This window comes from Pezoporus flaviventris, unplaced genomic scaffold (genome assembly GCF_033815535.1).
Source record: "Pezoporus flaviventris isolate CSIRO_AGI_PZ_B2104156 unplaced genomic scaffold, CSIRO_AGI_Pfla_v1 ptg000090l, whole genome shotgun sequence".
Lineage (NCBI taxonomy): Eukaryota > Metazoa > Chordata > Aves > Psittaciformes > Psittacidae > Pezoporus > Pezoporus flaviventris.
The window spans coordinates 3,070,836-3,096,171 of record NW_026892638.1 but is presented as its reverse complement, the minus strand read 5'-3'; the positions used below and the strand labels follow the sequence as shown (position 1 = coordinate 3,096,171).

The 25,336-nt window shown below is 40.0% G+C and overlaps 1 protein-coding gene across 6 annotated transcripts in view; it reads left to right on the top strand.

Annotated features, from left to right (window-relative positions):
- Positions 1 to 25,336, top strand: part of AP3B1 (adaptor related protein complex 3 subunit beta 1) — a 163,574-nt gene that overhangs the window by 32,333 nt on the left and 105,905 nt on the right. For 5 of the 6 annotated variants that reach the window (XR_009747291.1, XM_061475765.1, XM_061475768.1 and 2 more), the window contains 3 exons: positions 971 to 1,131; positions 3,205 to 3,271; positions 15,401 to 15,580. Coding sequence is in view for 5 of the 6 variants with exons in the window: in XM_061475765.1 (XP_061331749.1) it covers positions 971 to 1,131; positions 3,205 to 3,271; positions 15,401 to 15,580 (408 nt within the window). In the remaining variant the exon portion in view is untranslated. Of the gene's footprint in view, positions 1 to 970; positions 1,132 to 3,204; positions 3,272 to 14,683; positions 14,754 to 15,400; positions 15,581 to 25,336 lie in introns of those variants that run through there. The other variant, XM_061475769.1, reaches the window with a different exon arrangement.

Here is a 25,336-nt window from a genome sequence, read left to right as displayed (position 1 = left end):
TTTTTCCCTATTTAGAAAATTTAGGATATTTTGAACTTGTATGACAGGAGATGAGCTTTGCAGACTCTGGTAGAAACAAGTTATTTTTCCAGAATTGTCAAAGTGCTTTTTTTACCATCAAGATACTACTCAGAAGCTGCTAATATGCAGGAATTTTGGGAACTTATATGAACTAATACTAATTACTAGAATATAAGAAATGTTCTCTGGGAAGTGCCCTTTTGGCAGACAGTACACTGAATTAGTGCTGCTGCAATTTTGGTTTGCTAGATTTTAGAGGATTTGGTACTTGATGAAGCAACATTTTTTCTCTGTGCCCCAAGCCCATGATTAACAGACAAGATTTACATTATAGTTCATCCAAATACAGATTTCTGTGCTGTTACTGGATTTTGAAGCTAACCCTAGCATTTTATAAAGGGAGCAAGTATTGAGATGAAAGAAGGAAGAGTAGGAAGTAGAAGTCTCAAAACATTTAGCTTAAAATTGATTTTCTTACTGGCTTCAATTTATTTCCTGCAGTAAAATATAAAATGGACATGTTGTCAAGAACGTCAACAGGAGTGTTGCAACAGAATCACGTTTTCATTGGGCAATTCTTACATTTAAGTAATAAAACAGAGCTAGTTGTATTTTCCAAAGAATCTGATCACCAAATAAGATATTAGTACTTTTTTATTCCCATATTGTGCATATTGGAAAGTGAATGTTAATATTTTCCTTTGCCAGGTTTCCAAATTTTCATAGTGTTTCACTGTTTTCTTTCTTAATTTCTTTTACTTTTTTGGGTTATTGGAAGTTTCTCATGTGAAATTTTTCACATTTTACTAGTATTATATTTTGCTTGTAAGTCTGATTGGTAGATAGGTTTACATGCTTTCAAATGCAGTCACTAATTAGTGTAAGCACTGCAGAGAATTTAATGATGCATTTCTGCACCATCTTATTTCCCTCCTCTTCCATTCTTTAGGATCCTAATCAGTTAATCCGTGCAAGTGCTTTGAGAGTTTTATCCAGTATCCGTGTCCCAATTATTGTTCCTATTATGATGCTTGCTATTAAGGAAGCCTCTTCTGATTTGTCTCCTTATGTGAGAAAGAATGCAGCCCATGCAATCCAGAAGCTGTACAGGTAAGTGGTTCTGACAAATAGCGGAAAGCAATTTTAAGATAGTTGTGGGCTATGTTTATTAAGACATAAGTTGAGGTTGGCATGTCTCAGCTATATCAGATCTTATAAAGTGTCTGTAGACATTCTGTTGCTCAGTTTGGTTGGAATCCAGGCAAGTGTCCTGCTAGAATAACAGGATAACTTTGAAAAGATTAAAAAAGAAACTGATGCACCATCTTTTGGTTTTAATATGACAATTATCGTCATCTGTATAGCAACAATTTTGATAGGTATACTCAGAATCAAAGATTTCTGTGTTTAGTGTCTGTATTTTTCATCCTGATGTCATTTGCTTGTCAGTTGCAGCACAGGTGACAAATCATAGAATCATAGAATGGTTAGGGTTGGAAAGGACCTTAAGATAATCAAGTTCCAGCCCCCATGCCTTGAGCAGGGACACCTTCCACTAGACCAGGATGCTCAAAGTGCCATCCAGCCTGGCCTTGAACACTTCTCAGGATGGGGCATCCACAGCTTCTCTAGGGAACCTGTTCCACTGTCTCAGCTCCCTCATGGTGAAGAATTTCTTTCTGCTATCTAGTCTAAATCTACCCTCTCTCAGCTTAGTTTTCAAACTGTTGTAGCTGCAAATTCCATCTTACCTGGACTACAGTAAGGTTCATAGTTACTTATGAGTGAAGTTGTAACCAGCAATAGTGTCCTTGGTGGTAGGATTTTGGAACTACTTCTAGAAAGCTTGTGAACTTTTATTGTCGTATTTTCAAAATTTACTTGTACAAATGCCGTATCTGATAGCATTGGTTTACTACAGGACCGAGAGAGAGAGAGAGAGTATAGCTTTTTGCATCACTTGAGGAAGCAGCAGTACTGGGAACTAGTGAAGAGGCTGTCAAATTAAAACCTGTCCACAGGAAGGTCCAGTAGGCTTCCCTGCAAACAAGTCTTTAATAGACAGTTTTAGCAGATGTTTCAATAAGGCTCATGGCTGGCATCTCCACAGTTCAGTGATAGAGATTGTATACTGGTGGCAAGGCTGTCTTTTGGCTTCTTGTAATAAGCAAGCAATTTCTAGAGAGACTGAGGTTAGTCAAAATCAGAATTCCGGAGGGGATGAATTTTTGGTGTGAAGATCATATAGTCTCCTACATCTTAACTAATCCATGTTCTGCAAGCATTTGAGTAAGAAGTGACAGTTTAATAGTGCCTGTATGCTCCACTTATTTTTTGATTTCCATGACTTCTCTACCGGTTTGATAGTCCTGTAGTTCAATTAGTGGTCCATTCAGACTTCTGGATGCAAGTTTGATACTCCAGTCTTCGTTGCATTTAGTGTCATGGTGTTTGGATGGATGTTTGACCTGGAAGAGCTTGTTCATTCGTGGTTCAATCAATCTTAATAGCAGGAAGCTTACATATCAAACAGAAAAGATTTCAGGCATAGTGTGAACAGCAACATTTATGCTCAATGCAGTCAACATTCCCAGGTACTTTGGAGTAATTTTAGCATTGAAAATGCCAGACTTCTTGCTTATTTCACTTAGAGAGCATTTCAAAGCTATTAGTATCTTCTGTCTATCAATAGAAAACTCTACCTGCACCTGCTTGCAGTGAGATTTTGAAAAGGACTTTTAAAAAAGCCCCATCACTAGTATTAATATTCCATACTGTTATTACTAGATTCCATAATGGGAGCAGATCACTCAGCTCTTTAGCCTGTTCTTTTATTTTCACTCCAATAATGCTTCCTTTGTTGTCTAAGACATGTAAATCCTAACATTTTAATGAGTTTTAAGTATTACAATTCTTAGAGAACCCACAACTGGTATGACATAAAGACAAACTATAATTTAATTTTATACTCCTTCAATGCTGTTCTGCATTCTGTGTTTAACTTTATTTTCAGTCAAGTTCATTTATATTCAGTTCTTGGAATCCTTGATTTTTCTGGAAGTGGTTTCTTCAATGCTCTTGGTTCCCAGGTTGCGTCTGAAGGTCAACAAACATAACCTGTTTTAATTTTGGATATGTCTCACCAAATGAGTAAAAAAAAAAAATTCTTATTTTTCCTTCTAGTCTTGATCCAGAACAAAAAGAAATGTTAATTGAAGTGATAGAAAAGCTCTTGAAGGATAAAAGTACGGTAAGAACCAGTACGCTATTGCATATGCATGTACTTTAAAGAGTTTACTCCGGAGGCTGTCATTCAGCAGTACATACTGCACTTTCCTAATGCTGAGGTGGTTTTGTATGATTTTAATTAGAAGTATCATTGCGTAATTATGCATTATACTATGACTGTGACAGTGACCGTCTCCTTTAATAAGGCTGATAATTTTACTTGTGTCATGGGTATTAATATGTTCTTGTTAGCAAGTTTTTTCATATATACTTCTTTAAACTCAATTTTGAAAATGAACGTTACGTGATGATATGAATTCGTGTCTGTCTAAATTTTCATTCCCACTTTCCCATTGGAAAATTGGCTAGATCATTTCAATTTGTGATACTGTAAGAATAAATGACTTATGTACGGCGCACAGTATGCCTGTTGATGTCAATCTGCTCTGTAGTGTGTACAGCTGTTAAGCAGTGGTACTTCTGTGTGCTTGTTTGTTCTTGCAAATATCCCTACTTCCAATCTGATAAGCAAAACTGATGTCTTTGATCAACTTCGGTATATTGAACACTCCTGTTATATTTTGCCTGCGCTATGTAGATACAGGGTTTTCGCATGAACTCTTGGAGGTCTCGTGATGCTCATAAACTGTATTTCTATTCCTGCATCATATGAGTAAGTTTCCTGAATCTAAGTCAGAAAGGCAAAGAGCAAGGAATCTAAGATACTCGAGATAGAAAATAGAGTTGTAAATGAAAACATTCGCTCGTTCAAATTACTAATTTAGAGTCACAGAATCATAGAATAGTTAGGGTTGGAAAGGATCTTAAGATCATCTAGTTCCAGCCACACTGCCATGGGCAGGGACACCTCACACTAAAACATGTCCCCCAAGGCTTCATCCAGCCTGGCCTTGAACACCAGCAGGTATGGAGCATTCGCAACCTCTCTGGGCAACCCATTCCAGTGCCTCACCACCCTAAAAGGAAAGAACTTCTTCCTTATATACAGTCTGAACTTCCCCTGTTTAAGTTTTAACTCGTTACCCCTTGTCCTGTCACTACAGTCCCTAATGAAGAGTCCCTCCCCAGCATTCCCTCTAGGCCCCCTTCAGATACTGGAAGGCTGCTATGAGGTCTCCAGGCAGCTTTCTCTTCTCCAGGCTGAACAGCCCCACTTTCTCAGCCTGTCTTCATACAGGAGGTGCTCCAGTCCCCTGATCATCCTCGTGTCCATCCTCTAGACTTGTTCCAACAGTTCCATGTCCTTTTTATGTTGAGGACACCAGAACTGCACACAATACTCCAGGTGAGGTCTCACGAGAGCAGAGTAGAGGGGCAGGATCACCTCCCTCGACCTGCTGGTCACGCTCCTTTTGAGGCAGCCCAGGATACGGTTGGCTTTCTGGGCTGCAAGCACACACTGCAGCCAGCTCATGTTCATTTTCTCATCGACCAACACCCCCAAGTCCTTCTCTGCAGGGCTGCTCTGAATCTCTTCTCTGCCCAACCTGTAGCTGTGCCTGGGATTGCCCCAACCCAGGTGTAGGACCTTGCACTTGTCATGGTTAAACTTCATGAGGTTGGCATCAGCCCACCTCACAAGCATGTCAAGGTCCCTCTGGATGGCATTCCTTCCCTCCAGGGTATCAACTGAACCACACAGCTTGGTGTCGTTGGCAAACTTGCTGAGGGCGCACTCAATCCCTCTGTCCATGTCACCGACAAAGATGTTGAACAAGACCGGTCCCAACACCAATCCCTGAGGGACACCACTTGCTACTGGTCTCCAGCTGGACATTGAGCCATTGACCACAACTCTTCGCATGTCGCCATCCAGCCAATTCTTTATCCGCCAAGTGGTCCACCTATCAAATTGATGTCTCTCCAATTTAGAGACAAGAATGTTATGTGGGAAAGTGTCGAACGCTTTGCACAAGTCCATGTAGGTGACATCAACTGCTCTACCCCTGTCCATCAGTTCCGTAGCCCCATCAGAGAAGGCCACCAAATTGGTCAGGCAGGATTTCCCCTTAGTGAAGCCATGCTGGCTGTCACCAAGCACCTTGTTGATTTTCATGTGCCTTAGCATGCCTTCCAGGAGAATCTGCTCCAAGATTTTGCCAGGCACAGAGGTGAGACTTACTGGTCTGTAGTTTCCTGTGTCATCCATTTTCTCCTTCTTGAAAATGGGGGCTATATTTCTTTTTTTCCAGTCATCAGGAATTTCACCTGACTGCCATGATTTTTCAAATATGATAGACAGTGGCTTAGCAACTAAGTTTAATTTTAACTGGGCCTTAGCTTTCCTAACCTGGTCCCTAGCTTCCCAGACAACATCCCAGTATTCTTCCCAGGCTGCCTGTCCTTGCTTCCACCTCTTTTTTCCTTTGAATTTTCTCAGCAGCTCCTTATCCATCCAAGGACGTCTCCTGGCCCTCCTGCTGCATGTTGGGATGCAACACTCCAGAGCTTGTAGCAGGTGATCCTTGAATATCAAGCAACAGTCTTGGGCCCCCCTGCCCTCTAGGGCTGTATCCCATGGAACCTTATTAAGCAGGTTCCTGAAGAGGCCAAAGTCTGCTCTCTTGAAGTCCAGGGCAGTGAGCTTGCTGTACACTCTTCTCACTGTCCTGAAGTTCTTGAATTCGACCATCTCATGATCACTGCAACCAAGGCTGCCCTGGAGCGTCACATTTCCAACCAGCCCTTCTCTGTTGGTGAGCACGAGGTCAAGCATGGCATCTCTCCTTGTCAGCTCCTCTATTACTTGCAGAAGGAAGTTGTCTTCTACACAATCGAGGTACCGTCCTTCCAACAGATGTCAGGGTGGCTGAAGTCCCCCATGAGAACAAGGGCCTGTGAACATGAGGCTTTTCCTGTCTGTCTATAGAGTGCTTCATCCACAGAGTCCTCTTGATCAGGCGGTCTGTAACAGATCCCCACACTAATGTCTCCCAAAGCTGTTCTCCCTTTAACCCTGACCCACAAACTCTCTGTGGACTGCTCACCTGTCCCCAGAGAGAGTTCCATACTCTCCAGCCTATCCCTAACATAAAGGGCAACTCCCCCTCCCTGTTTGCCAGGCCTGTCCTTCCTAAAGAGCCTGTAACCTTCCATTCCAACACTCCAGTCATAGGAGCCATCCCACCATGTTTCTGTGATGCTGTCCTGGGTTCAGCAGTAGCAGTCATTTTTTCTCCTTCTTGGTAGCTAGTGTAGTGCAGTGTTTTGACTTTCAGCTCGGGAACAGAGCTGATAACAAGGATGTTTTGGTTTGGCCAAGGACTTTGTGAGCCTCATGCTCTGCCAGGGAGGAGGGGAAGCCAGGAGGAAGCAGAGACAGGACACCTGACCCAAACTGACCAAAGAGGTATTCCATACCACAGCACGTCATGCCCAGGATGTAACTGAGAGTGAGACGGAAGGGCTGGGAGACTGCAGGGTTGGAGGAGGTATCGGTCGGAGCTTGGTCGGGCTTGGGGGTCGAGTTATCAGTCAGCTGGTGCTGAGGTGTTGTATTCTCTTCCCTTGTTATTTCCTTTATCATTATTGTCATTGGTGGTAGCAGTAGTGATTTGTGTTATACCTTAGTTACTAAACTGTTCTTATCTCAACCCGTGGGAGTTGCATTCTTTTCAATTCTCCTCTCCATCCCTCCGAGAGCAGGGGGAGGGCAAGAAAGGGGGGGGAAGTGAGCGAACGAACTACCTGACTGGGTTTAAACCACGACAGATGCCTGCTATATCATGCCCCGTAGACGTGCACACATCTCTAATTCCTCTTGTTTGTTCCACATGCTATGGGCATTTGTATAGAGGCATCTGAGCTGAGCTCCAAATGAAACTGGCTCATTGGCTGGAGCGGCTGGGATATCTCTGCATCGCTCTGAGCGTTTATTATAGGTGCTGGGAACTGACTGGGTGTGTTGGGGTGGAATGATGCCCTCCTCCCCCAGCACATCTAGTTTAAAGCATCCATTTAGTAAATGTAAACCTTTTGGGGTAAACGAACATACCACTACATGCCAGATAACATGTTGCGTCACCTCTTATTTGCCAAGTGTTTTGTAACACACAGGATTGTGTCGTTCTAGCACAGTCCAGGTGTTTAGGACCTGAATGGTGGGTGTCATTCTCTAAAATCTATTTTGCAGCTTCCACTGAAGGGTTACTGAAGGACAGTGCTGGAGCTTAAAGGCTCAGCAGATGGTAAATCAGTTAGTTAGCTCTCCTGACTGCACCTGTACTCACTTGTCAGAGGCCTTTGTGCTTCTGTGGAGTTGCCCCCCAGTGGTTCTTTGTGTGTTTTCTTTTTGCGGTTCATGTTCTTGGTGTGCATGCAATCTCTGAATGTGAGATTAGATTCTTTATACCTGTGGAGGCATAAAGGGCTAAGAAGCTATCTTTGTTACTTTTTATTGCTGATGACAGGAAAATAAAATCCATATGTTTTCACTCTGTTTCTTAGTCCCTATTGCTTATGGTAAATGGCAAGTTATCTAACTAGGCTATGATTCTATGAACTAGTAATTTACAAATTTGCTTTAACAAAATGCTAGAGAAAAAAAAATGGAGTAGGTTTGGATCTTCTTTTTCCTCTGCACACTGATACTGGCACTTGGAGTTATTTATAAGGGAATTAACATTTATTGCTTAGTATGTGCTGCAATTCTAGTGCCTCTGTGACAGTGAATGATGGACACCATATTTGTAAAGATACCAGCTGAAGCAATAGTCAAAGATGTGCTATTTTGTCAGCACATTCAGAAAGCTAAGAATGATGGTCTAGAATTGGGTCTTCTGGACCTCTTTGGAGACATAATATGGTTAACTGCTGCAACTTTTTCCTCTCCCTGATTCCTCTTGGTCTGTTTCCTAGCAAGACCTGATTCCAACCTGGGCTGAGACATCTAATCTTAAGAATTTTTGCTTTTTCACAAAGTTGTATGAAAAAATATTATTCCAAAAAGGAACCCTACAAATCTCTTTTCAAGACTGTCTGAATAAAAACTAAGTATTAATATGTGCTCTTTCATCCCAGACTCCACAGCTTGTGGTGATCTAAAGTGGATAGGTCTCTCTTTAATCTTTTAGAGTTTTTTGACGACCAGTCTAGCACAGAAAAGCTTTATCTTATAGTTATGCCTTGTCATGTTTTGCTGAATGTTCCAAGAAAACCTCCATATTTACTAACAGAGAGTGCATAGTGCATAAATGGCTTATTAGCAGGTAAATGTAATTTAAATAAACGTTCTTTGCCTTTAAATGGAGAACATAGGAATTTTCTCATAGTGGAGGGAATAGAGTACCACTTGTAGCTACTCTTAGCTTTTAAAATTCAGCAGATGCAGGTGCTTACGGGGGTGATCCTTATGTACAGGTATGTGCACATGTAGGCTGTATAGTCTTGAGCTGCCTACTTTTTAAGTCCTATTTAAGCTCCTCTTGCAAAAGTCATATTAATTTGAACCACCATTCCGTATTCTCTAAGGGAAGCTCAATTTTATACACTTAGCAGAAAAGAAAACAGATGCTTTACACACATAAAAACAAAGGCTTTTAGAATATATTTTGCAGTCTTTGTAAAGATAGTTAAGTTGGGTTTGTTGCCACAGGAATTCTAGAAATGAGTCTGAGCTGCAAAACAACAGCATTTTGTCATACCCTCATCAAGTGCTGTGTTTGATTGTTTTTTGCACCCTCTGTTGGCTGTTTTGATAGTGAAATGGCCTGGAATTTCTAGAGTGAAAACTCAGACCACGAGCATTTACTTGACCCTAATCTGGAGACCAGTAACAAGTGGAGTCCCTCAGGGATCGGTGTTGGCACCAGTCTTGTTCAACATCTTTGTCGCTGACATGGACAGTGGGATTGAGTGCGCCCTCAAGCAAGTTTGTCGATGCCGCCAAGCTGTGTGGTTTGGTTGATACCCTGGAGGGAAGGAATGCCATCCAGAGGGACCTTGACACGCTTGTGAGGTGGGCTGATGCCAACCTCATGAAGTTTAACCATGCCAAGTGCCAGGTCCTACACCTGGGTCGGAACAATCCCAGGCACAGCCTGGAGAAGAGAAAGCTGCCTGGAGACCTCATAGCAGCCTTCCAGTATCTGAAGGGGGCCTATAGGGATGCTGGAGAGGGACTCTTCATTAGAGACTGTAGTGATAGGACAAGGGGTAACGAGTTAAAACTTAAACAGGGGAAGTTTAGATTGTATATAAGGAAGAAATTCTTTCCTTTTGGGGTGGTGAGCCAGTGGAATAGGTTGCCCAGGGAGTTTGTGAACGCTCCATCCCTGGCAGTGTTCAAGATCAGGCTGGACGAGGCCTTGGGTGATATGATTTAACGTAAGGTGTCCCTGCCCACGGCAGGGGGGTTGGAACTAGATGATCTTAAGGTCCTTTCCAACCCTAACTATTCTATGATTCTGTGATTCTAATCTCTGGATTCCTTCAATTTAAATGCACAGAAGCTGTTTCATTACATCAGCATTAGTTGTCATTAGCTGGTATTTTAATCTTATGTCAGCAGATCCATTTGTTGGGGAAGTGATGATGTTTTCCTTATATAGTGTCCTTACTAGAATGTGAGAAATCCTACTGACATTGGGAGTTGTTGAGCACCAGTGACTCTCCGCCTTTCTTTCCCTTGATGGAAGTGTCAGGTTACTTCTGGTATTTCTGTGTTATTATTGTTATTACGGCTAATAATCCCTAGGCAAGCCATAATGCATTGTATATATTAACTGGGTGTGGGGAAATCCACCATTTAACTTTTTTGTTTGTAATTTTGTGTTTTGGTTGGTTGGGTTTGGATGGTGGGGGTTTTCTGGGGTTCTTTTGTGGGTTTTTTGGTGGTGATGGTTGTGTTTGGGGTTTTTTGGTCCATTTGTTTTAAACATGTTTGGAGGAAGACTGTAATTATGAATATTAATGATGTATAGGACAGTTGAATGTTGTCCAAGTGATGCTTGAGTTTTAGCTGTAGTGAAAAGTAAATTTTTACTCGTAATTTGTTTATTTTCTCTGTTTAACCTCAAGCAGGGTTTTTGAAACTTTGGCATAATTTCTGCATTAAGGTGAAATAGTATGACTACTAAAGATGCCTTTAAATTTATGTCAACCAGGTTTGGTTTCTTTGTTTTTTTTCAGAGAGGACACGGTGTTGTGGATTATTAATGCAGTTTATGGTGCAAAGAAAAGGCACAATGTATTTAAATTAGTCATAGTAATTTTACATTTGAAATAGCAAGAAACTGCCTGGATGATAATTTTACTACAGTAAAATGAAGCTGTTTCATCAGAATGAACAAAATATGTTCATTTTTTAGGTCTCAATCAGTAGTAAATTTTTAGTGTAAGCTGAGGTAAGCAAAGCTTAAAATAAGATGAGATCTAACCTTAACTCAGCACTTCATTAACATTTCTGGTAAGTTAAATGAAAGATCACTCTACTCCTTAAGTGACTTAACATGAAGATTCAATTAAAAGCCAAGCTCTCAGTTAATCTAAGATGCAAAATCATCAAGTGCATACCATCGTTAACATATCTCAAGGGTAGCTAACTGGGAATTAGAGTGTATCAACAAAGTGTGATTTTTGTGCCAGTGTATTTTATTTTTAAACAGAGAAGATGTTTATAAGTATTTTTATTACAAAGGCTTAAGCTCCTAGCTGTGTTTTTGCCATTGCTTTACAGAAAAAAGTACCTCGGACTTTGATAAGCAGGTACCAGAGCATGAATGCCTGCTCCTTTTAATTTTCAAGTAACTCTAGATAATTGAGCAGCTGATGTGATTTTAGGTAGAAAAGAAGATAAAAGCATGTACCTATTTTATGCTAAAATGTTTTTTTTCTGAAAGCCATATAGCTACTTACATAGTAATATGTGAGGGTGTAATTGGGTATTTCAGAGGAAACTAGTTCACTCTTTCTTTTCAGTTGATTCTGTATCACTTCACTCTTATGCTATTTTTTGATTAATTTAACAAGCCTGATGATTAGCTTATTGCATGGAATTTCTTTATTGCTAATTAAGTTTTACACTTTTTTCTAAAGGCTACATTTTCCTTTAGCCGCGCTTAAATAATATCTTTGAGAGTATCTTAATCACATTGAACTACTTTTAATATTTAAATAATTTTTTTATTCTCTTCTGGTGTGATAATTTACTTCTAAATGTTACAGATGCAACTTAGTATTAATTGTGGTTTGGGGGTGAAAAGTCTTTACACAAATATGTGAGTACTGAGATTTCTGTTGCAAACTGCCAAGTGAGACCCCTGAGATTAAAAAATGATCCCAGGAATCTTTACAAAAGCAGTGTATTTGGGCATAATGGGAAAAGAAAGCTAAGCTTCTACTTTTTAACAGCAGGCTTCTGTTAATAACTCAGTATTTTAGTTTGGAACCCAAATATGTGGATAAGACAGTATTTTCTTAACTTACTGATTTAATGTTGGTAAAAGCTTCACTTTTGTGGAAAAAAAAATTACCGAGTTTGTGCAGATGTTTTATTGTGATAGATCTATTATCCAGCTATTAGAAGATAAATGACTGATCTTTTCCAGTTTCCTTGCCTCCAGAAAATTGAAATAAGAAGGGGAATATCATTTGGGCTGTATGATTAGGGCAGGTGGGGTGGCCATTAATTTGAGAGAGAGGAATCTTGGCAGCATAGGCCAACTTGCATTGTATTATCAATCAAACCTCGATGCACTTCTTGTGATGACCCAGCACTCTCAGGTTTTTGCAGCGTTAATTAGAATTCATGACAAAATAGATGCAAGGAAACGTTTTGTGCCCTTCATAATTTTATAGAAAATTTATTGTTATTAGAGGAACCATTTGCTTAGTGTGATTTTTTTCATTACCAGCTTGTCAACTAGCATAGATAATCTGGAGAAAATATGAACTCCATAGATTGGGTGTCACTTTTGTTGATGGTTCATATAGTTTACCTTGGAGCACAGCTAATGGCTGAAGTTCATAGCAACAGCACAGAAAAACGTGGCAACCAGTGGAAGACAAATGAACCATGTTTATTGCTTTAATATAAAAAATACATAAATGGAAAGCAGCATTTGAATCTGATGAGCTCATTGCGAGTTTTGTTGGAATGATTTATATTTTCTCCTTATACAAAAAGCTACTATTGACACAGCAAGATGGAAATTAACTGACTGTTTTTTGGAAACCGATACTTTTTGGTTTTATATTCTGATTGGATCATTTTGTTTTAATTCTAAATATTTTTATGGAATGTTGAGCATTCAATAAACAAAGATTATTAGCTGTTCCTCTGATGTTTAGATGTATAGTAGGATCATACTATAGGGGAAGCAGTGTCAACTAGAAAATAATGTCTTATTAAGAAAGTATTAGGAAATTTCCTCAGGTAAATCCTCTAGTTACCAGTGCATTCTCCCTTTCTTTTTTTTTCCGCCCCTTTCAAATGAAAAGCCTAATTTTTGAAAATGAAATAATGGGGAAGAGAGATGTGATGTTAAATAGTCTCGTGATGCATGGCATTTCCTGCATTAACTTGTAAATCTAGGGACTTGCCACAGGAATAAAATGCTTGTTCATCCAGTGCACCTCTTGCATTTTGTACGTTTTGTCTTCAAATTTTTATTAATGTCTTTTAAGCATTCACAAGTGACAGCATTTTCATTCTAAATTTTAATAGGTGTATAGAAATAAGTAATTATTCGGAATTCCTGTTTTATAGTATAACTATTTTTTTGCATTAATTTTTTTTTACTCATAGTAACTGAACTTTTAAAAAGCCAGTGCTATTCACAGGATATTTGCTCAGTTTTGAAAGATCTAAATTATATGTATTATTTTATCTCTGATTTCAAACTGTATCATATCCAAATGAAAGAGAAATACAGCAAAAATGTGCGTGCAGTACGAGTAGCAGTAAAAGGCGAGGGTATCCACTCCAGAACTACAGTCAGGCAGCATAATTCATGTCACCCTTCACAACTGAAGGGTATTTTTAAATATTAAGCTGTGACTGTTCTTATAGTCATGTATTGATCTGTGTGTCAGTCTCTCCACCCTCACTTCTTCTCTTTCCCTCTCTCCTTTTCTCCTCTTGTATGTCAGACCCATCAAGAGACCCTGTACTGTCTTGCAGTGTTAAAGAGTAGAATCTCCACAATAAAGTTTATGGGACAGTGATCTGAAAAAGTCTCTGTGGTTTGAAAGTGTCATCCCTTTCTTACAGAACTTCAGGTCTGTCACACTGTCCTCTGCAAGCTGGCCTTAGCAGTAGTTCAGAGGTTTGCATTCTGATAAAATTGTTTTGCTGCAAGAGAGTTCTAACATAGAACTCTTGCCACTCTTCTCTTTCACCCTCAGCTTATCTGGCCTAATGGGATACTTACTCAGGACTGATAGCGATTTGCCTGGAGTTAACCACTGTCTTCTGCTGATCCTTGAACTAATACCTAAGCAGCAACTTGCAGCAGTTTTGAATTGCAGAACAGTTTATTGCAGCATGTTATTAAGAAGAAAGCTAGTACAAGACGAAAGAAAGAGCTATTGCTTTTGGGATACACAAAAAATGGTAAATTATTTTAGATGCAGACTGTATTTTATTTAGCTCTATCAAATAATCAAATTCTGCTCCCTGGAATGAGTTGTATCCTTGCTGGGACCAGCAGGTACCAGTATGTGGACAGGGCTGGAGACAATAAATGCAACTTCACGTTTATTCTTCTTGGTAATTCATAAAATCCCCACAGAGCCTGAAACTTGTTTAGCATAATAGCAAGACTGTATTCTGAGCTGTTTTCTTTCAATTGTAATGTTGGGTGCATACTAATAAACCAAATGTCAGCCAAATACAGGGAGAAAAATGTAACATATGAATATCATTGTATTTAATATTTCTCAAAAAGTACCATTTCAATAAACTGCACTCGTATTTAATTGCTTACTTTAAGTCATTGGGGAAATTTTAGAGGTTGAAACGCAGATCCCCAGTGCTCAGATAGAATATGATATTAATTTGCTGCCAGAAGGCTATACTTGCATGCATGCTAACTGCATACATATCAGCCGCTTCATATAAAGTGTCATTGTTTCAGTTATTTGACTTAACATGTATTCTGCAACAAAACAAATCTTAATTAAAGCAATTAAAGGAGAAAGAACAGTAATTCCAGTCACACAATGGCATGTCCTCACAAGGCACGATCAGCTTTTGAGATTTTCCCACAGTCAAGGTAACCTGCTGCCAGAATTTTAGCAGTAACCTCAATATATGTTTCCTTTATTTATAAAAGAAAATGCTGTATCAAAAGGTTTTAGTAAGTCTTGAGCTGTTATAACGTTGAGAATCTATTTAAGTTTCTCTTAGAAAACAAAGCTGGTATTATAAAAGTCATAGTATGAGGATTTTTGTATGCATTTATTTATTTCTCATAGATGCAAAAAATTGCATGAGGATGTAGGACAGCATACATGATCCATTTCTGTAATTTTGGAACTGGTAGGTAAGCGCTGAACAACATGCAGAAATTCTGGTTCTGTGCTTGGAGGAAAAGTATTAATGTACCTCCATTATATTGCTTGGGTTTATGCCTTTTTTATTTATTTTTTTTCCCTCTGAAGTGTGTTCATGAAACCCTAAAGATAAAATTTCATATGAGAGTTGATTTGGCTGTATTGAGAGAGAAGTTTGCATTCCAGTAGTGGTGGGAAACTTCACTTGCCTCCTCTTCGGTTTGATCATGCCAGTGTTGATAAGAGAATCCCAATAGACCTTGTTGGACATATCGCTGTATTATACTTGTTGTTTCCTGTTACTTCTGAGTTAATTGCAAGTTCTCTGATAATTTATTTGGAAACTATAACTGAAAGAAAAAAAATTTATGCTTACATTACACTGTGTCTTCAGGGCTGGGAACTAAGATTTATGTGTGTAATAGAAAGAGCAAATGTTTTCTCTGTTCTAATAAACTTAACTCCAATTCTGTTTTAAGTAAGATACCATTTATCTGGGCTCAGGTTTGTTGTTGTTGTTTGTTTTCACTGAATAGAAACAATTTGAAATCGCTGAGAATTGCTAGTATTAGTTCTGATTCTTACTTGTGAATGGGATGTAGAAGGAACACTGACCTATTTATATTTTGTTTTCTAGCTGGTGGCTGGGAGCGTTGTAATGGCATTTGAGGAAGTGTGTCCAGATAGAATAGATCTGATTCACAAGAACTACAGAAAGCTCTGTAACTTGTTGGTTGATGTGGAAGAGTGGGGTCAAGTTGTTATAATCCACATGTTAACTCGATATGCACGTACACAGTTTGTAAGCCCATGGAAGGTAAGTTTGTGACTTTTTAAATTACAATTATGTGCTTGCATTTCCAAATTATATGTTGGATACTTAGACTTTCAAGATGCATTTTTATACATATTTTAGTTAAAATAGGTATTAAATGCGTAAGTTTTACCTCTCTGAGGGTTCATTAACAGGAGGCATCCAGTTTATTTCAGAACATGAGAATTCACCTTCCAGGCTATAATCTGTCATGTATTACATACAGATTGTAAAATATATAATAAGGAAAGAGAAACTTAATTACTATGTTTTCTTAACATCCTTGAGTCAGTTGTTTGTTGAAAGAAAGTAACTTGAATTCTTCTTTTTGACCTTTATAAAGAATCAAAATTGATAATTTGCTTTACCTAAAGCTACAGTTTCACAATTGGTTTAAACCAGTTCTAGTCAGTGACTAGACAAAGGAAGAGTAGAAGTGGAGAATGACCTGTCTTGGACTGAGAGGTTGGCAGTCTTGATGGGATTAGGTTTCTTTAAGGCTCTAATGTACTTGTTTTTTTTTCACTGAAACCGGAGGGATGACAGTTGTTGCTGTGGCTTCTGCTCTAGGAATGTAAAAGGTTTGTGTAACAGTACTGCCTGTGTCAACCTTAAATTGGTCATCAGTGGTGTAGAATCATAGAATAGTTAGGGTTGGAAAGGACCATAAGATCATCAAGTTCCAGCCCTCCTTCTATGGGCAGGGACAAGGTATTAATATAAAGTGTTAATAACATTTTGTTTCCACTTTCATGAATCTCAGGGCAAAATTCAGACTACCTATTCAGCAATTAAATTAGCAGATTTTTTTTTTTTTCTGGGGCTAGTTGAAATACATGCCATTGTCAATAGCTTCTTAAATGAACTCATCATACAACAGGGCATCTTGTGCAGTAAAAGAGATTTTTAATTTAGTTTATTTGCATCATTATGGATCAGTATTTAGGCTGTTTATATGTAAATGTATGATTTGAGGAACAATTAAGTGTTGACAAAGTAGATTGCAATCATATCAATTGCAGTGCATTTTCCATAATTTTTCTAACTGACATCTTTGATGATAAATAGTGGATGCCAAGTCAAAGCCGATTATATAGTGCACTAGGAATTCATGGCGCTGTCAGGGAGAAGACCGATTGACTTTAAATTTACATATTAATGAGAAGATTTGTTAAGAGGGTGCTTGACTATAGAAAATAACAGCATATTTATAGGGCATGACACTTTATAAATAAAGCTGATGCAGGAAAATGGAAATTAAACCTATCAGATTAATAAATTCAAGGCTGTTAAAATGCATATTTGCATTTTTATTCACTAAAATTTACCTTGCTTCTTGAGGAACATATGCTGCTTTTGTTCAAATTGAGCTAATTCCCAGCAAGCAATAGTGTATTGTTCTGAACCGATTTCTTGTGCGCCTAGAAACCCAAAGAAAATTTGGGATACTTGCCAGTTACGGGGAAAAATGCTTTTGTGAACAATATGCTTAAAATTGCTGCAAAACTTTCATTGAATTACCCATTAACCAAGAATAGTTAGGTTTATATTGCTATTTTTATCTTCTTTGAAGGACAGAATATGTTCTGATCATGAACAGTGGGAGGAAGAATGTCCTTGATTTATCCTGTTTATTTTGAAACATTTAGAAGGTGTTTTTGAAGTAGTGACATGTGAATAGCATTTTTGGAATAGCCTTTTTCCATGTCAACTGTATTCAGGTTTAACATGTATTAACTGGAACACAAGCAAAACGCTCATTTTCTGAGAGAAAATGCCTGCTCAGAACTAACTGGGAACAACAATTCAAGTTTTCTGGGAAGTGACGTTTTTGATGGCAGATAACACTGCTTTTTAAGCATTTAACGCTGCATTTAAGATAACACTGCATTTAAACATCCCAGTTTAAATGTTTTGCCCTGCTGTTGTTGCAGGAGCTGCTGGGACTGTCAAGTTGTTTGCAAACAACTTCTGAAGCATAACAACTTTCAGCCTAATCCATGAGGATGTTTAAAATACAGATGCTCTTGGTTTCTCTGAAGGTGTTGAGTTGCAGTCTAGAAACTCAGGAACTGATTTTCAAGCTGTTAAGCCATACCTGTTTTTGCAAGGAGATGAGTATCACAGAAGATAGTGACTGCTTCAGCTGTCCTGGTGTTACAGATCCACCATCAAATGTATATTCAGTCTGGGAGGGTGTCTTCTATGAATAGCTGGCTTGGTCAGAAGCCTTGACAGTCGTTGTAGAGAGCTGAATGGCACCACAGCCCTCTGGTGTGTCAGCCACTCCTCCCAGTTTAGCATCATCAGCAAACTTGCTGAGGGTACATTCAGTTCCCTCATCCAGGTCACTGATGAAAATATTAAACAGCACTGGTCCCAGCACCGACCCCTGAGGGACTCCACTAGTCACAGACCTCCAGATGGATTCTGCCCCATTAACCACAACTCTCTGCCTTCTTCCTTTCAACCAGTTCTTGATCCACCTCACTACCTGATCATCAAGCCCATACTTCCTTAGCTTATCTATGAGGATGCTGTGGGAGACAGTATCAGATGCCTTACTGAAATCAAGAAAAACCACATCTACCGCTCTACCATCATCCATCCACGTAGTTACTTGCTCATAGAAGGCTGTAAGGTTGGTCAAACGTGACTTCCCCTTGGTAAAACCATGTTGGCTGCTCTTAATGACCCCCTCATCCTTGATATGTCTAGAGATGGTGTCAAGAATAAGTTGTTCCATCACCTTTCCAGGGATGGAGGTAAGGCTGACTGGTCTATAATTACCCGGGTCCTCCTTCTTGCCCTTCTTATAGACCGGTGTGACATTTGCCATCCTCCAGTCCTCAGGCACCTCACCTGTTTCCCATGACTTACCAAAGACGATGGAGAGTGGCTCAGCAATGACCTCCGCCAGCTCCCTCAGCACCCGCGGGTGTATTCCATCCGGACCCATCGATTTACAGATGTCCAGATTACTTAACTGATCCCTAACCCAATCCTTATCCACCAAAGCAAACTCCTGCTTTATCCCGACTCCTTCTGGGGCTATAGGAATATGGGTCCCCCAGGGAGAGTCTGCAGGAATAAAGACAGAGGCAAAGAAGGCATTCAGCACCTCTGCCTTGTTTATATCCTCTGTCTCCAGGGCACCCACCTCGTTCAGCAGTGGGCCTATATTGCCTCTTGTGTTAGTTTTATCCGCTGTGTATTTGAAGAAGCCCTTTCTATTGTCCTTAACCTGACTTGCAAGATTAAGTTCCAAGGAGGCCTTAGCTGTCCTAATTGCCTCCCTACATTCTCTAACAACTGCCCTATATTCCTCCCAAGTGGCCAGCCCCTCCTTCCATAATCCATAGATTCTCTTTTTCCATATGAGTTTGCCCAGCAGTTCCTTGTTTAACCATGCTGGTCTCCTGGCTCCCCTACTTGACTTCCTACCCATTGGGATACTCTGATCCTGAGCTTGGAAGAAGTGGTCCTTGAATGCTGACCAACTATCTTGAGCCCCTTTACCACCTAGTACCCTTTCCCATGAGACTTCCCTTAGCAATTGATTGAAGAGGCCAAAGTTGGCCCTTCGGAAATCCAGAATTGTGGCCTTGCTAGGTATTCTATTCCTCCCACACAAGATCCCAAACTCCACCATCTCATGGTCACTGCAGCCAAGGCTGCCATTGACCATCACCGCTTCGAACAGACCCTCCTTGTTGGTGATCCAGCAGCGCTCCTCTCCTAGTTGGTTTGTCCACCATTTGCATTAAGAATTTATCAGCAGTGCACTGGAGGAACCTCCTAGACTGTGAATGACTGGCTGTGTAAGTCTTCCAGCAAATATCGGGGTAGCTAAAATCCCCCATGAGGACCAAGGCATGTAGTCGTGAGGCTGCTTCCAGTTGCCTGTAGAAAGCCTCATCAACTCCTTCATCCTGATCAGGAGGTCTATAATAGACCCCCACAACTGTATCACCCGTACCAGCCTGTCTCTTAATTCGCACCCACAGACTTTCCACTTGCTCCTCATCTGCCCCTGGACAGAACTCAATACGTTGTAGTCTCTCTCTCACATAAAGAGCAACTCCAGCACCTCGCTTTGCTGACCTATCTTTCCCAAAAAGGACATAGCCATCCATGACCACATTCCAGTCACGTGAGCTGTCCCACCATGTCTCTGTAATTGCCACCAGATCATAACCTTTAGACCGCACACAGATTTCTAACTCCTCCTGTTTATTCCCCATGCTGTGTGCATTGGTGTACAGGCATTTCAGGGAGCGAGCAGAGCACGCTACTGGCACCCTTGGGAGGCGGGAGGTCTTCTGGTCTTCATTAATACTAGAACAATGCCCCACTAGTTCAAACCCAGCTACAACCCCCTCGCACTTTGAATCTAACCTGAAGCTCTGTGAGTGAGCTCTGCTAACTCTTGCCCTGGTACCTTTTAGGGTTAGGGACAGGGTCTATACAACTACCCTTTCCCTCAGATGGAACAATAGATTGAGAGTCCTCCCTAGTCCGTCATCCTTCAAGCCCTACCATGTTTCTCTTGGGCTTGTCCCTAACAGGCCCAGTTATCTCCCCTTCCCCCTTCATATCTAGTTTAAAGCCCTGTCAATGAGCCCTGCTAACTCCTGCCCCAAAAACCTTTTCCCCCTCTGGGACTAGTGTATCCCACCTGCCACCAGCAAACCAGGTGTCTCATATAGCAGCCTATGATTGAAAAACCCAAACCCCTGCCTTTGGCACCAGTCCCGTAGCCATACATTAATCTGCAGACTCTTCCTATTTATCTCTTCACCCTTGCTTCTAACAGGTATGGAGGCAAACACGACCTGCACTCCAGACCCTCTAACCAGCCGTCCCAGGGCCCTGAAGTCTCTCTTCATTGCCCTTGCCCTCAGAAGGGAGTCACCCACCACAATTACTCTTCTTTTCTTCTTGGTTGAGGAAGTTCTAAGGCATGGGGGTGAGTGACAAGCCCTAGGTGACTCACTAGGTAGATCTACCCCTCCATCTCCATTTATCTGGCCTTGTAGTTCCAAGACCTCATACCTGTTACTCAAGGGCAACTGGGAGGGAGAAAGGGATTGCGAGGGTTTTCGCTTACCTCTCCAAGGAGGGACCTCCTTGTTCCTTAAGTTCACTCCTTCTATGTGATGGTAGGAGGGAAGGGGATCCATCACTTGTTCAGCCACTTCCCTCTGCCCTTGCCTTAGGGTGTGGCTCCACCAATCTATTTCACTTTCACATTCTCTGATGGCTCTCAACCTTTCTACGTCCTCCCTCAGTTCAGCCACCTGCCTGAGCAGATCATTTATTCGCTCACACCGCACACAAGCAGTGTCACTGGCTCTCTCCAGTACAAGTGCTGGGCTCAGGCAGTCACTGCAGCCAGAGACCTGCACGGTCACATGTCTGCAGGAAGGCTCAGTCTGGGTACCCACATTATTCCTCACTACAGCTTTTGATCGTGTTGTGACCATGATCTATCTGGTCGATCGGTCCGTCTACGTCTCTCTGCACAAGCAAGCAGTCCTTCCTCCTCCTGCGCTCCAGGCGAGCCCTCTTGATCAGGCGGTCAGGCCGCTCGCCTGCCCGCGAAAACTGCCTCGACCCGTTCTGTTCCCCGCGCTCCCTGGGCAGGTTTTTAACCACTCACAGCTGGTGCCGCTCCTCCTAGCCCTGCCCCCGGTGAGTCAGCTCCTCGCGTGAGCTGAGCTGCCGGCTCATGGGCAAGTCCTCCCAGGACTTGAAGCTCCCTCCTCGGTGGCTCTTGTCGCTCTGAGGTGAGGCTCCTGGACGCTGATCTCGCCCCACTCCGCTCCGGTGTTGCAGGCGTCTCAAGCTACTCACCCCAGCAATTAGAAGTTCTGTTATGCTCTCCTGCAGTAAGAAGATGAGTAAGGAGACATAGCCAAACACACGTAAGGAGTATTGATTAATAAGACTCTTTCAGGATAAAATTAATCAAGATATGTTCTGTATTAGGACATTGTAGAGCTTACTGAAGTTTCATTGTAGATATTTGTGCTGTGTGGTTCTACCAGATGATAGTTTTGCTAATTTTATTTTTTTATATATATATTTTTTCCCCTGCCCTAAAAGATTTGAGGCCAGAGAATTTTCTTCCCTAGAGATCAAAAGCAGTCACCTCATTTTCAGTTTCCATTAAGCTGCCCTCTTCCAATGCGGTTGTGAAACCCACTGATCAGTAGACTTACTTGAGCCTGATTTAGCTGATAAGAACAAGTGGTTAAATTTAAGAAAACTACTATACAGTGAAGTGTTATACTGCTTTCTTCCATTCTTAGTATACCTGTCAGAATCCTCAGCCTGAATTGGAGGATTCTGGATTCAGTTACAGTTTCCCTTTTTGTCAGAGTGCAATACTCTCTGACCAGGTTTTTTCAGATATACAGGAGGAGGGGTCAGTGTTTAATGCTAAGTCACTTATTTGAAGATACTTCATGAAGTATTAAGGGCATAAAATTGACTGGCTAGCTGCCTTACTGTAATACCAGTTTTATTTGTTTACCAGGTATGCTGCTTAATGAATATAACTTAGGGCATAGATTCATAACAACAAAATGGCTTCTAGTTGATTGTGGAAAGCTGATTACTTAAAATTCTAAGCAAAACTTTCCAAGCATTATGGATATACTCTGGGGCTATTTTCATGATCATATTCTTTTGTCACTGAAATGGAGTATTATAGTCTTTCTGTGGAGGTAAGCTCCATCTTCTCCCTCCCTTCTCTTGTGTTAGCGGTAGTGTTTCTAAGGCAATCTGGGTAAAGGAATTGAATCAACAGAAGATAACGGAAAGGACAGGGAGGGTTAAATTTCAGGCTGAATGAATTTCCTGATCTGGTTTGCTTTGTGGCTGCCAAACACTGCTGGTAAAAGAGAATTACAGTCGCTAGATAAAAATGTCATTTATCTTTGCAGCAGAGTGCATTGCTGTGATTTCCTTTAGTTCCATGACAGGCTTGCAGTAGAATAGCAGCAATGGGTAGAATCTGTGTAGGCAAGTTCTCTAGGACATCTGTATCAACTCAAGAAAGCAACCACTACTTTTTCCATAAATTTCACTGGCAAAGTTTCTATGGACTCCAACCAATGTTGTTGTCTCACGTTCTTGACTCAGGATGAGGGGTTTCTATTACTTATGTAGAGAATAAGAGGCATTCTAGCCATCTGTTGCAAATAAGCTGATAAAATTGTTTTTATCTCTGTCTAGATCATTAAAGATATGAAAATTAATTGGAGGGGAAGCACTGCAATATTTTCATGGAAATCTAAGTGTCAACTGTCTAATGCTAATAATTCTTAATTTAAATATCAGATGTACCAGCACCCCATCAGGCCATGATATAGCAAAGTTTCTAGCTTTAATTTTTGCTATTTCTGTGATTTTTAATCACAGAAAATTATTTGAACAGTATGAAATGAATGCTGTCTTGAAATAGTGTCCTTCCTGGATGCCAAAATATTCATAAATTCTATTTTGGGCATCTATCTGTGGGGTATTATTCTGTCTAGTAACTTATGTGGCTTTTTCACTGCTATACCAGAATTTTCTGTGGGTAACTGAGAGCTGCAAAATAGGCTTCCCTTAGCTTCTTCTTCGCAAAAGTAAACCTTTGCTTAATTTTCCTCTATTTGAGAAAGACCTCAGTGAGGTCAGACTCAGCTTTAGAATCCTGAGTCTCAGGCTGTACACTTGTAATACCAGGTAGTATTCTTGATTGGCTGTGGCATATCTATAAAGGACCATGGGAAAGAGTAACTATAAAGAATTGCAGATTATCTTGGATTGTCCATCTCTCTGACAGAGCATCCACAGGTTTGTCCCAGTTTATGGCTGGAAAAATGCCAGACAAGAAGACTGGGGGTAACTTAAACTTGAATGGTAGCAACATGAGCTTTTCCATCATGGCTTTTACCAGCGGAATATCACAAGTTGTTCACGTGAGAATTGGAGCTTGTATTCAGAAGTTAGATTAAATGTTTGAGCAGTTTTGGGGCTTTTTATAATGGTTAAGGATACTGTATTCTCTAGAAATCGTAGTCAATATCTATCATGTATTATAAACAAGGTATGGAGGAAGAAGGATTTAGTCCTGTGGTCTGGAGGATGGGGAGCTTTTAGCCAGAAGCAGATGGTGTCTTCTCCCTTTAATTTATCCCTTCACCTTTGCTCCTTCTCTATTTTATTTTTGCAATATTTATTTTATCTCTTCTTGTTTTTCCTTGTGTTTTCTGTCCTTCCTTTCTTCTTATGCTCTAAACATTTTTCTGTTGCTTTTTAAATCTCTAACTTTGCAATCTCATTATCACACCTTTTCCACACGCTATTGAAATGAGTGTTTTTTGTGGTAAGAGAAAGCTTTTATGCCTCACTTCCATTTTGAGTAGAATCGAACGTCTTTGAATAAATGCAAGTGATCTAAAAATCATAATTGATTGTTTTAGTTCTAGCTGCAAATATCATGAGACTGTTACAACAATAATAGGGAATTGGGATGTTGCAGAAAGATGTTAATTACTGCAGCATATTTAAGTCTTAGCCCCTATTTTTAGACAGCATTCCTGGACTTAGTTGCTGCTTCTTATAGAAATGAGAATGCGCTTTTGAACACTTCTTGAGTTTTCACATTAGTTTGGTATGAAGTTACTTAGCACAGATGTTCCTGTAATTGTGATATATTGGAAAAAATTTAATGTTCAGTGGTCCTCAAACGCATACTTCCACCTCTGTGATTCTGTTGTCTCAGACCTGTAGTATAAAACTGTTATAAGCTCAGGCTTAGAATATTTGTGTTTTTTTTTTAATTTATTTATTATAATTTTTTTGAGGTTTTTTTTTTTTTTTTTATTTTTCACTAAGTCTTTTAATTCATTACATTTTTGAATTTGCATTCAGAACCTATTGGGTGAGTTTTTGAAGTCACTGTAAGGCTGGATTGAAGAGTTTTTGAAGAGACTTTCACGTAGTTAAATGAGTTTACATATTCATACTATATGGAAAGTTGTTTGTTTTTTTTTGTCAAGAGTGAAATAAACATATACATCTCCATGGGGATTATAGAGAGTTTTATAAATGAGAATATGCAAGGATATAATTTTAGAATATGTATAGAAGAGGAAAAGATGTAATATACTGCAAATGAAGCATGATTAATTGATTTTTTATCATCTAACTCTTATATATGCTGAAAGTTAAACTAAGAACAGTGTTGTGACTGAAAATGCCTTAATGTGTGTGTGTCTTAGTACCTTTGTGCAGCTTAGGCATCAAGCTTGCTATATTTACAAATTGGAAACTTTTTATGTAGAAGGCTTTTCTGAATTCTGTGTAAAATCTCTCCAAACTACCAGAATTTTATTGGAGGCTCCTTAGCCACAGTAAAATTTAGCTCTTCTAAAGAAATGTGAAAATGTTTTACTGAGTGCTGAACATACAACTCCAGAAGATATTGATACCACAAGGTAAGCTGACTTGGAAGACTAATTGCTTTACAAAGTAATGTCTGAGAGTTGCCCTAGGAGAGCTGTTTACAGATATGTTGCAGTATCATAGTCAGTAAACTGCAAAGAGTATCAAGAAGATACTGGAGGATCTTGTGCAGTAGCTTTTTTGTTTGTTGGAACTGAGCTTAGACTAAAGGTAGGGTTTTAAAGGTTAAGAATAGATACTGTTCATAATCTCACTTAATAGTTCAAAGCTACAAGAAGTAAGATTTAAATTGTCACA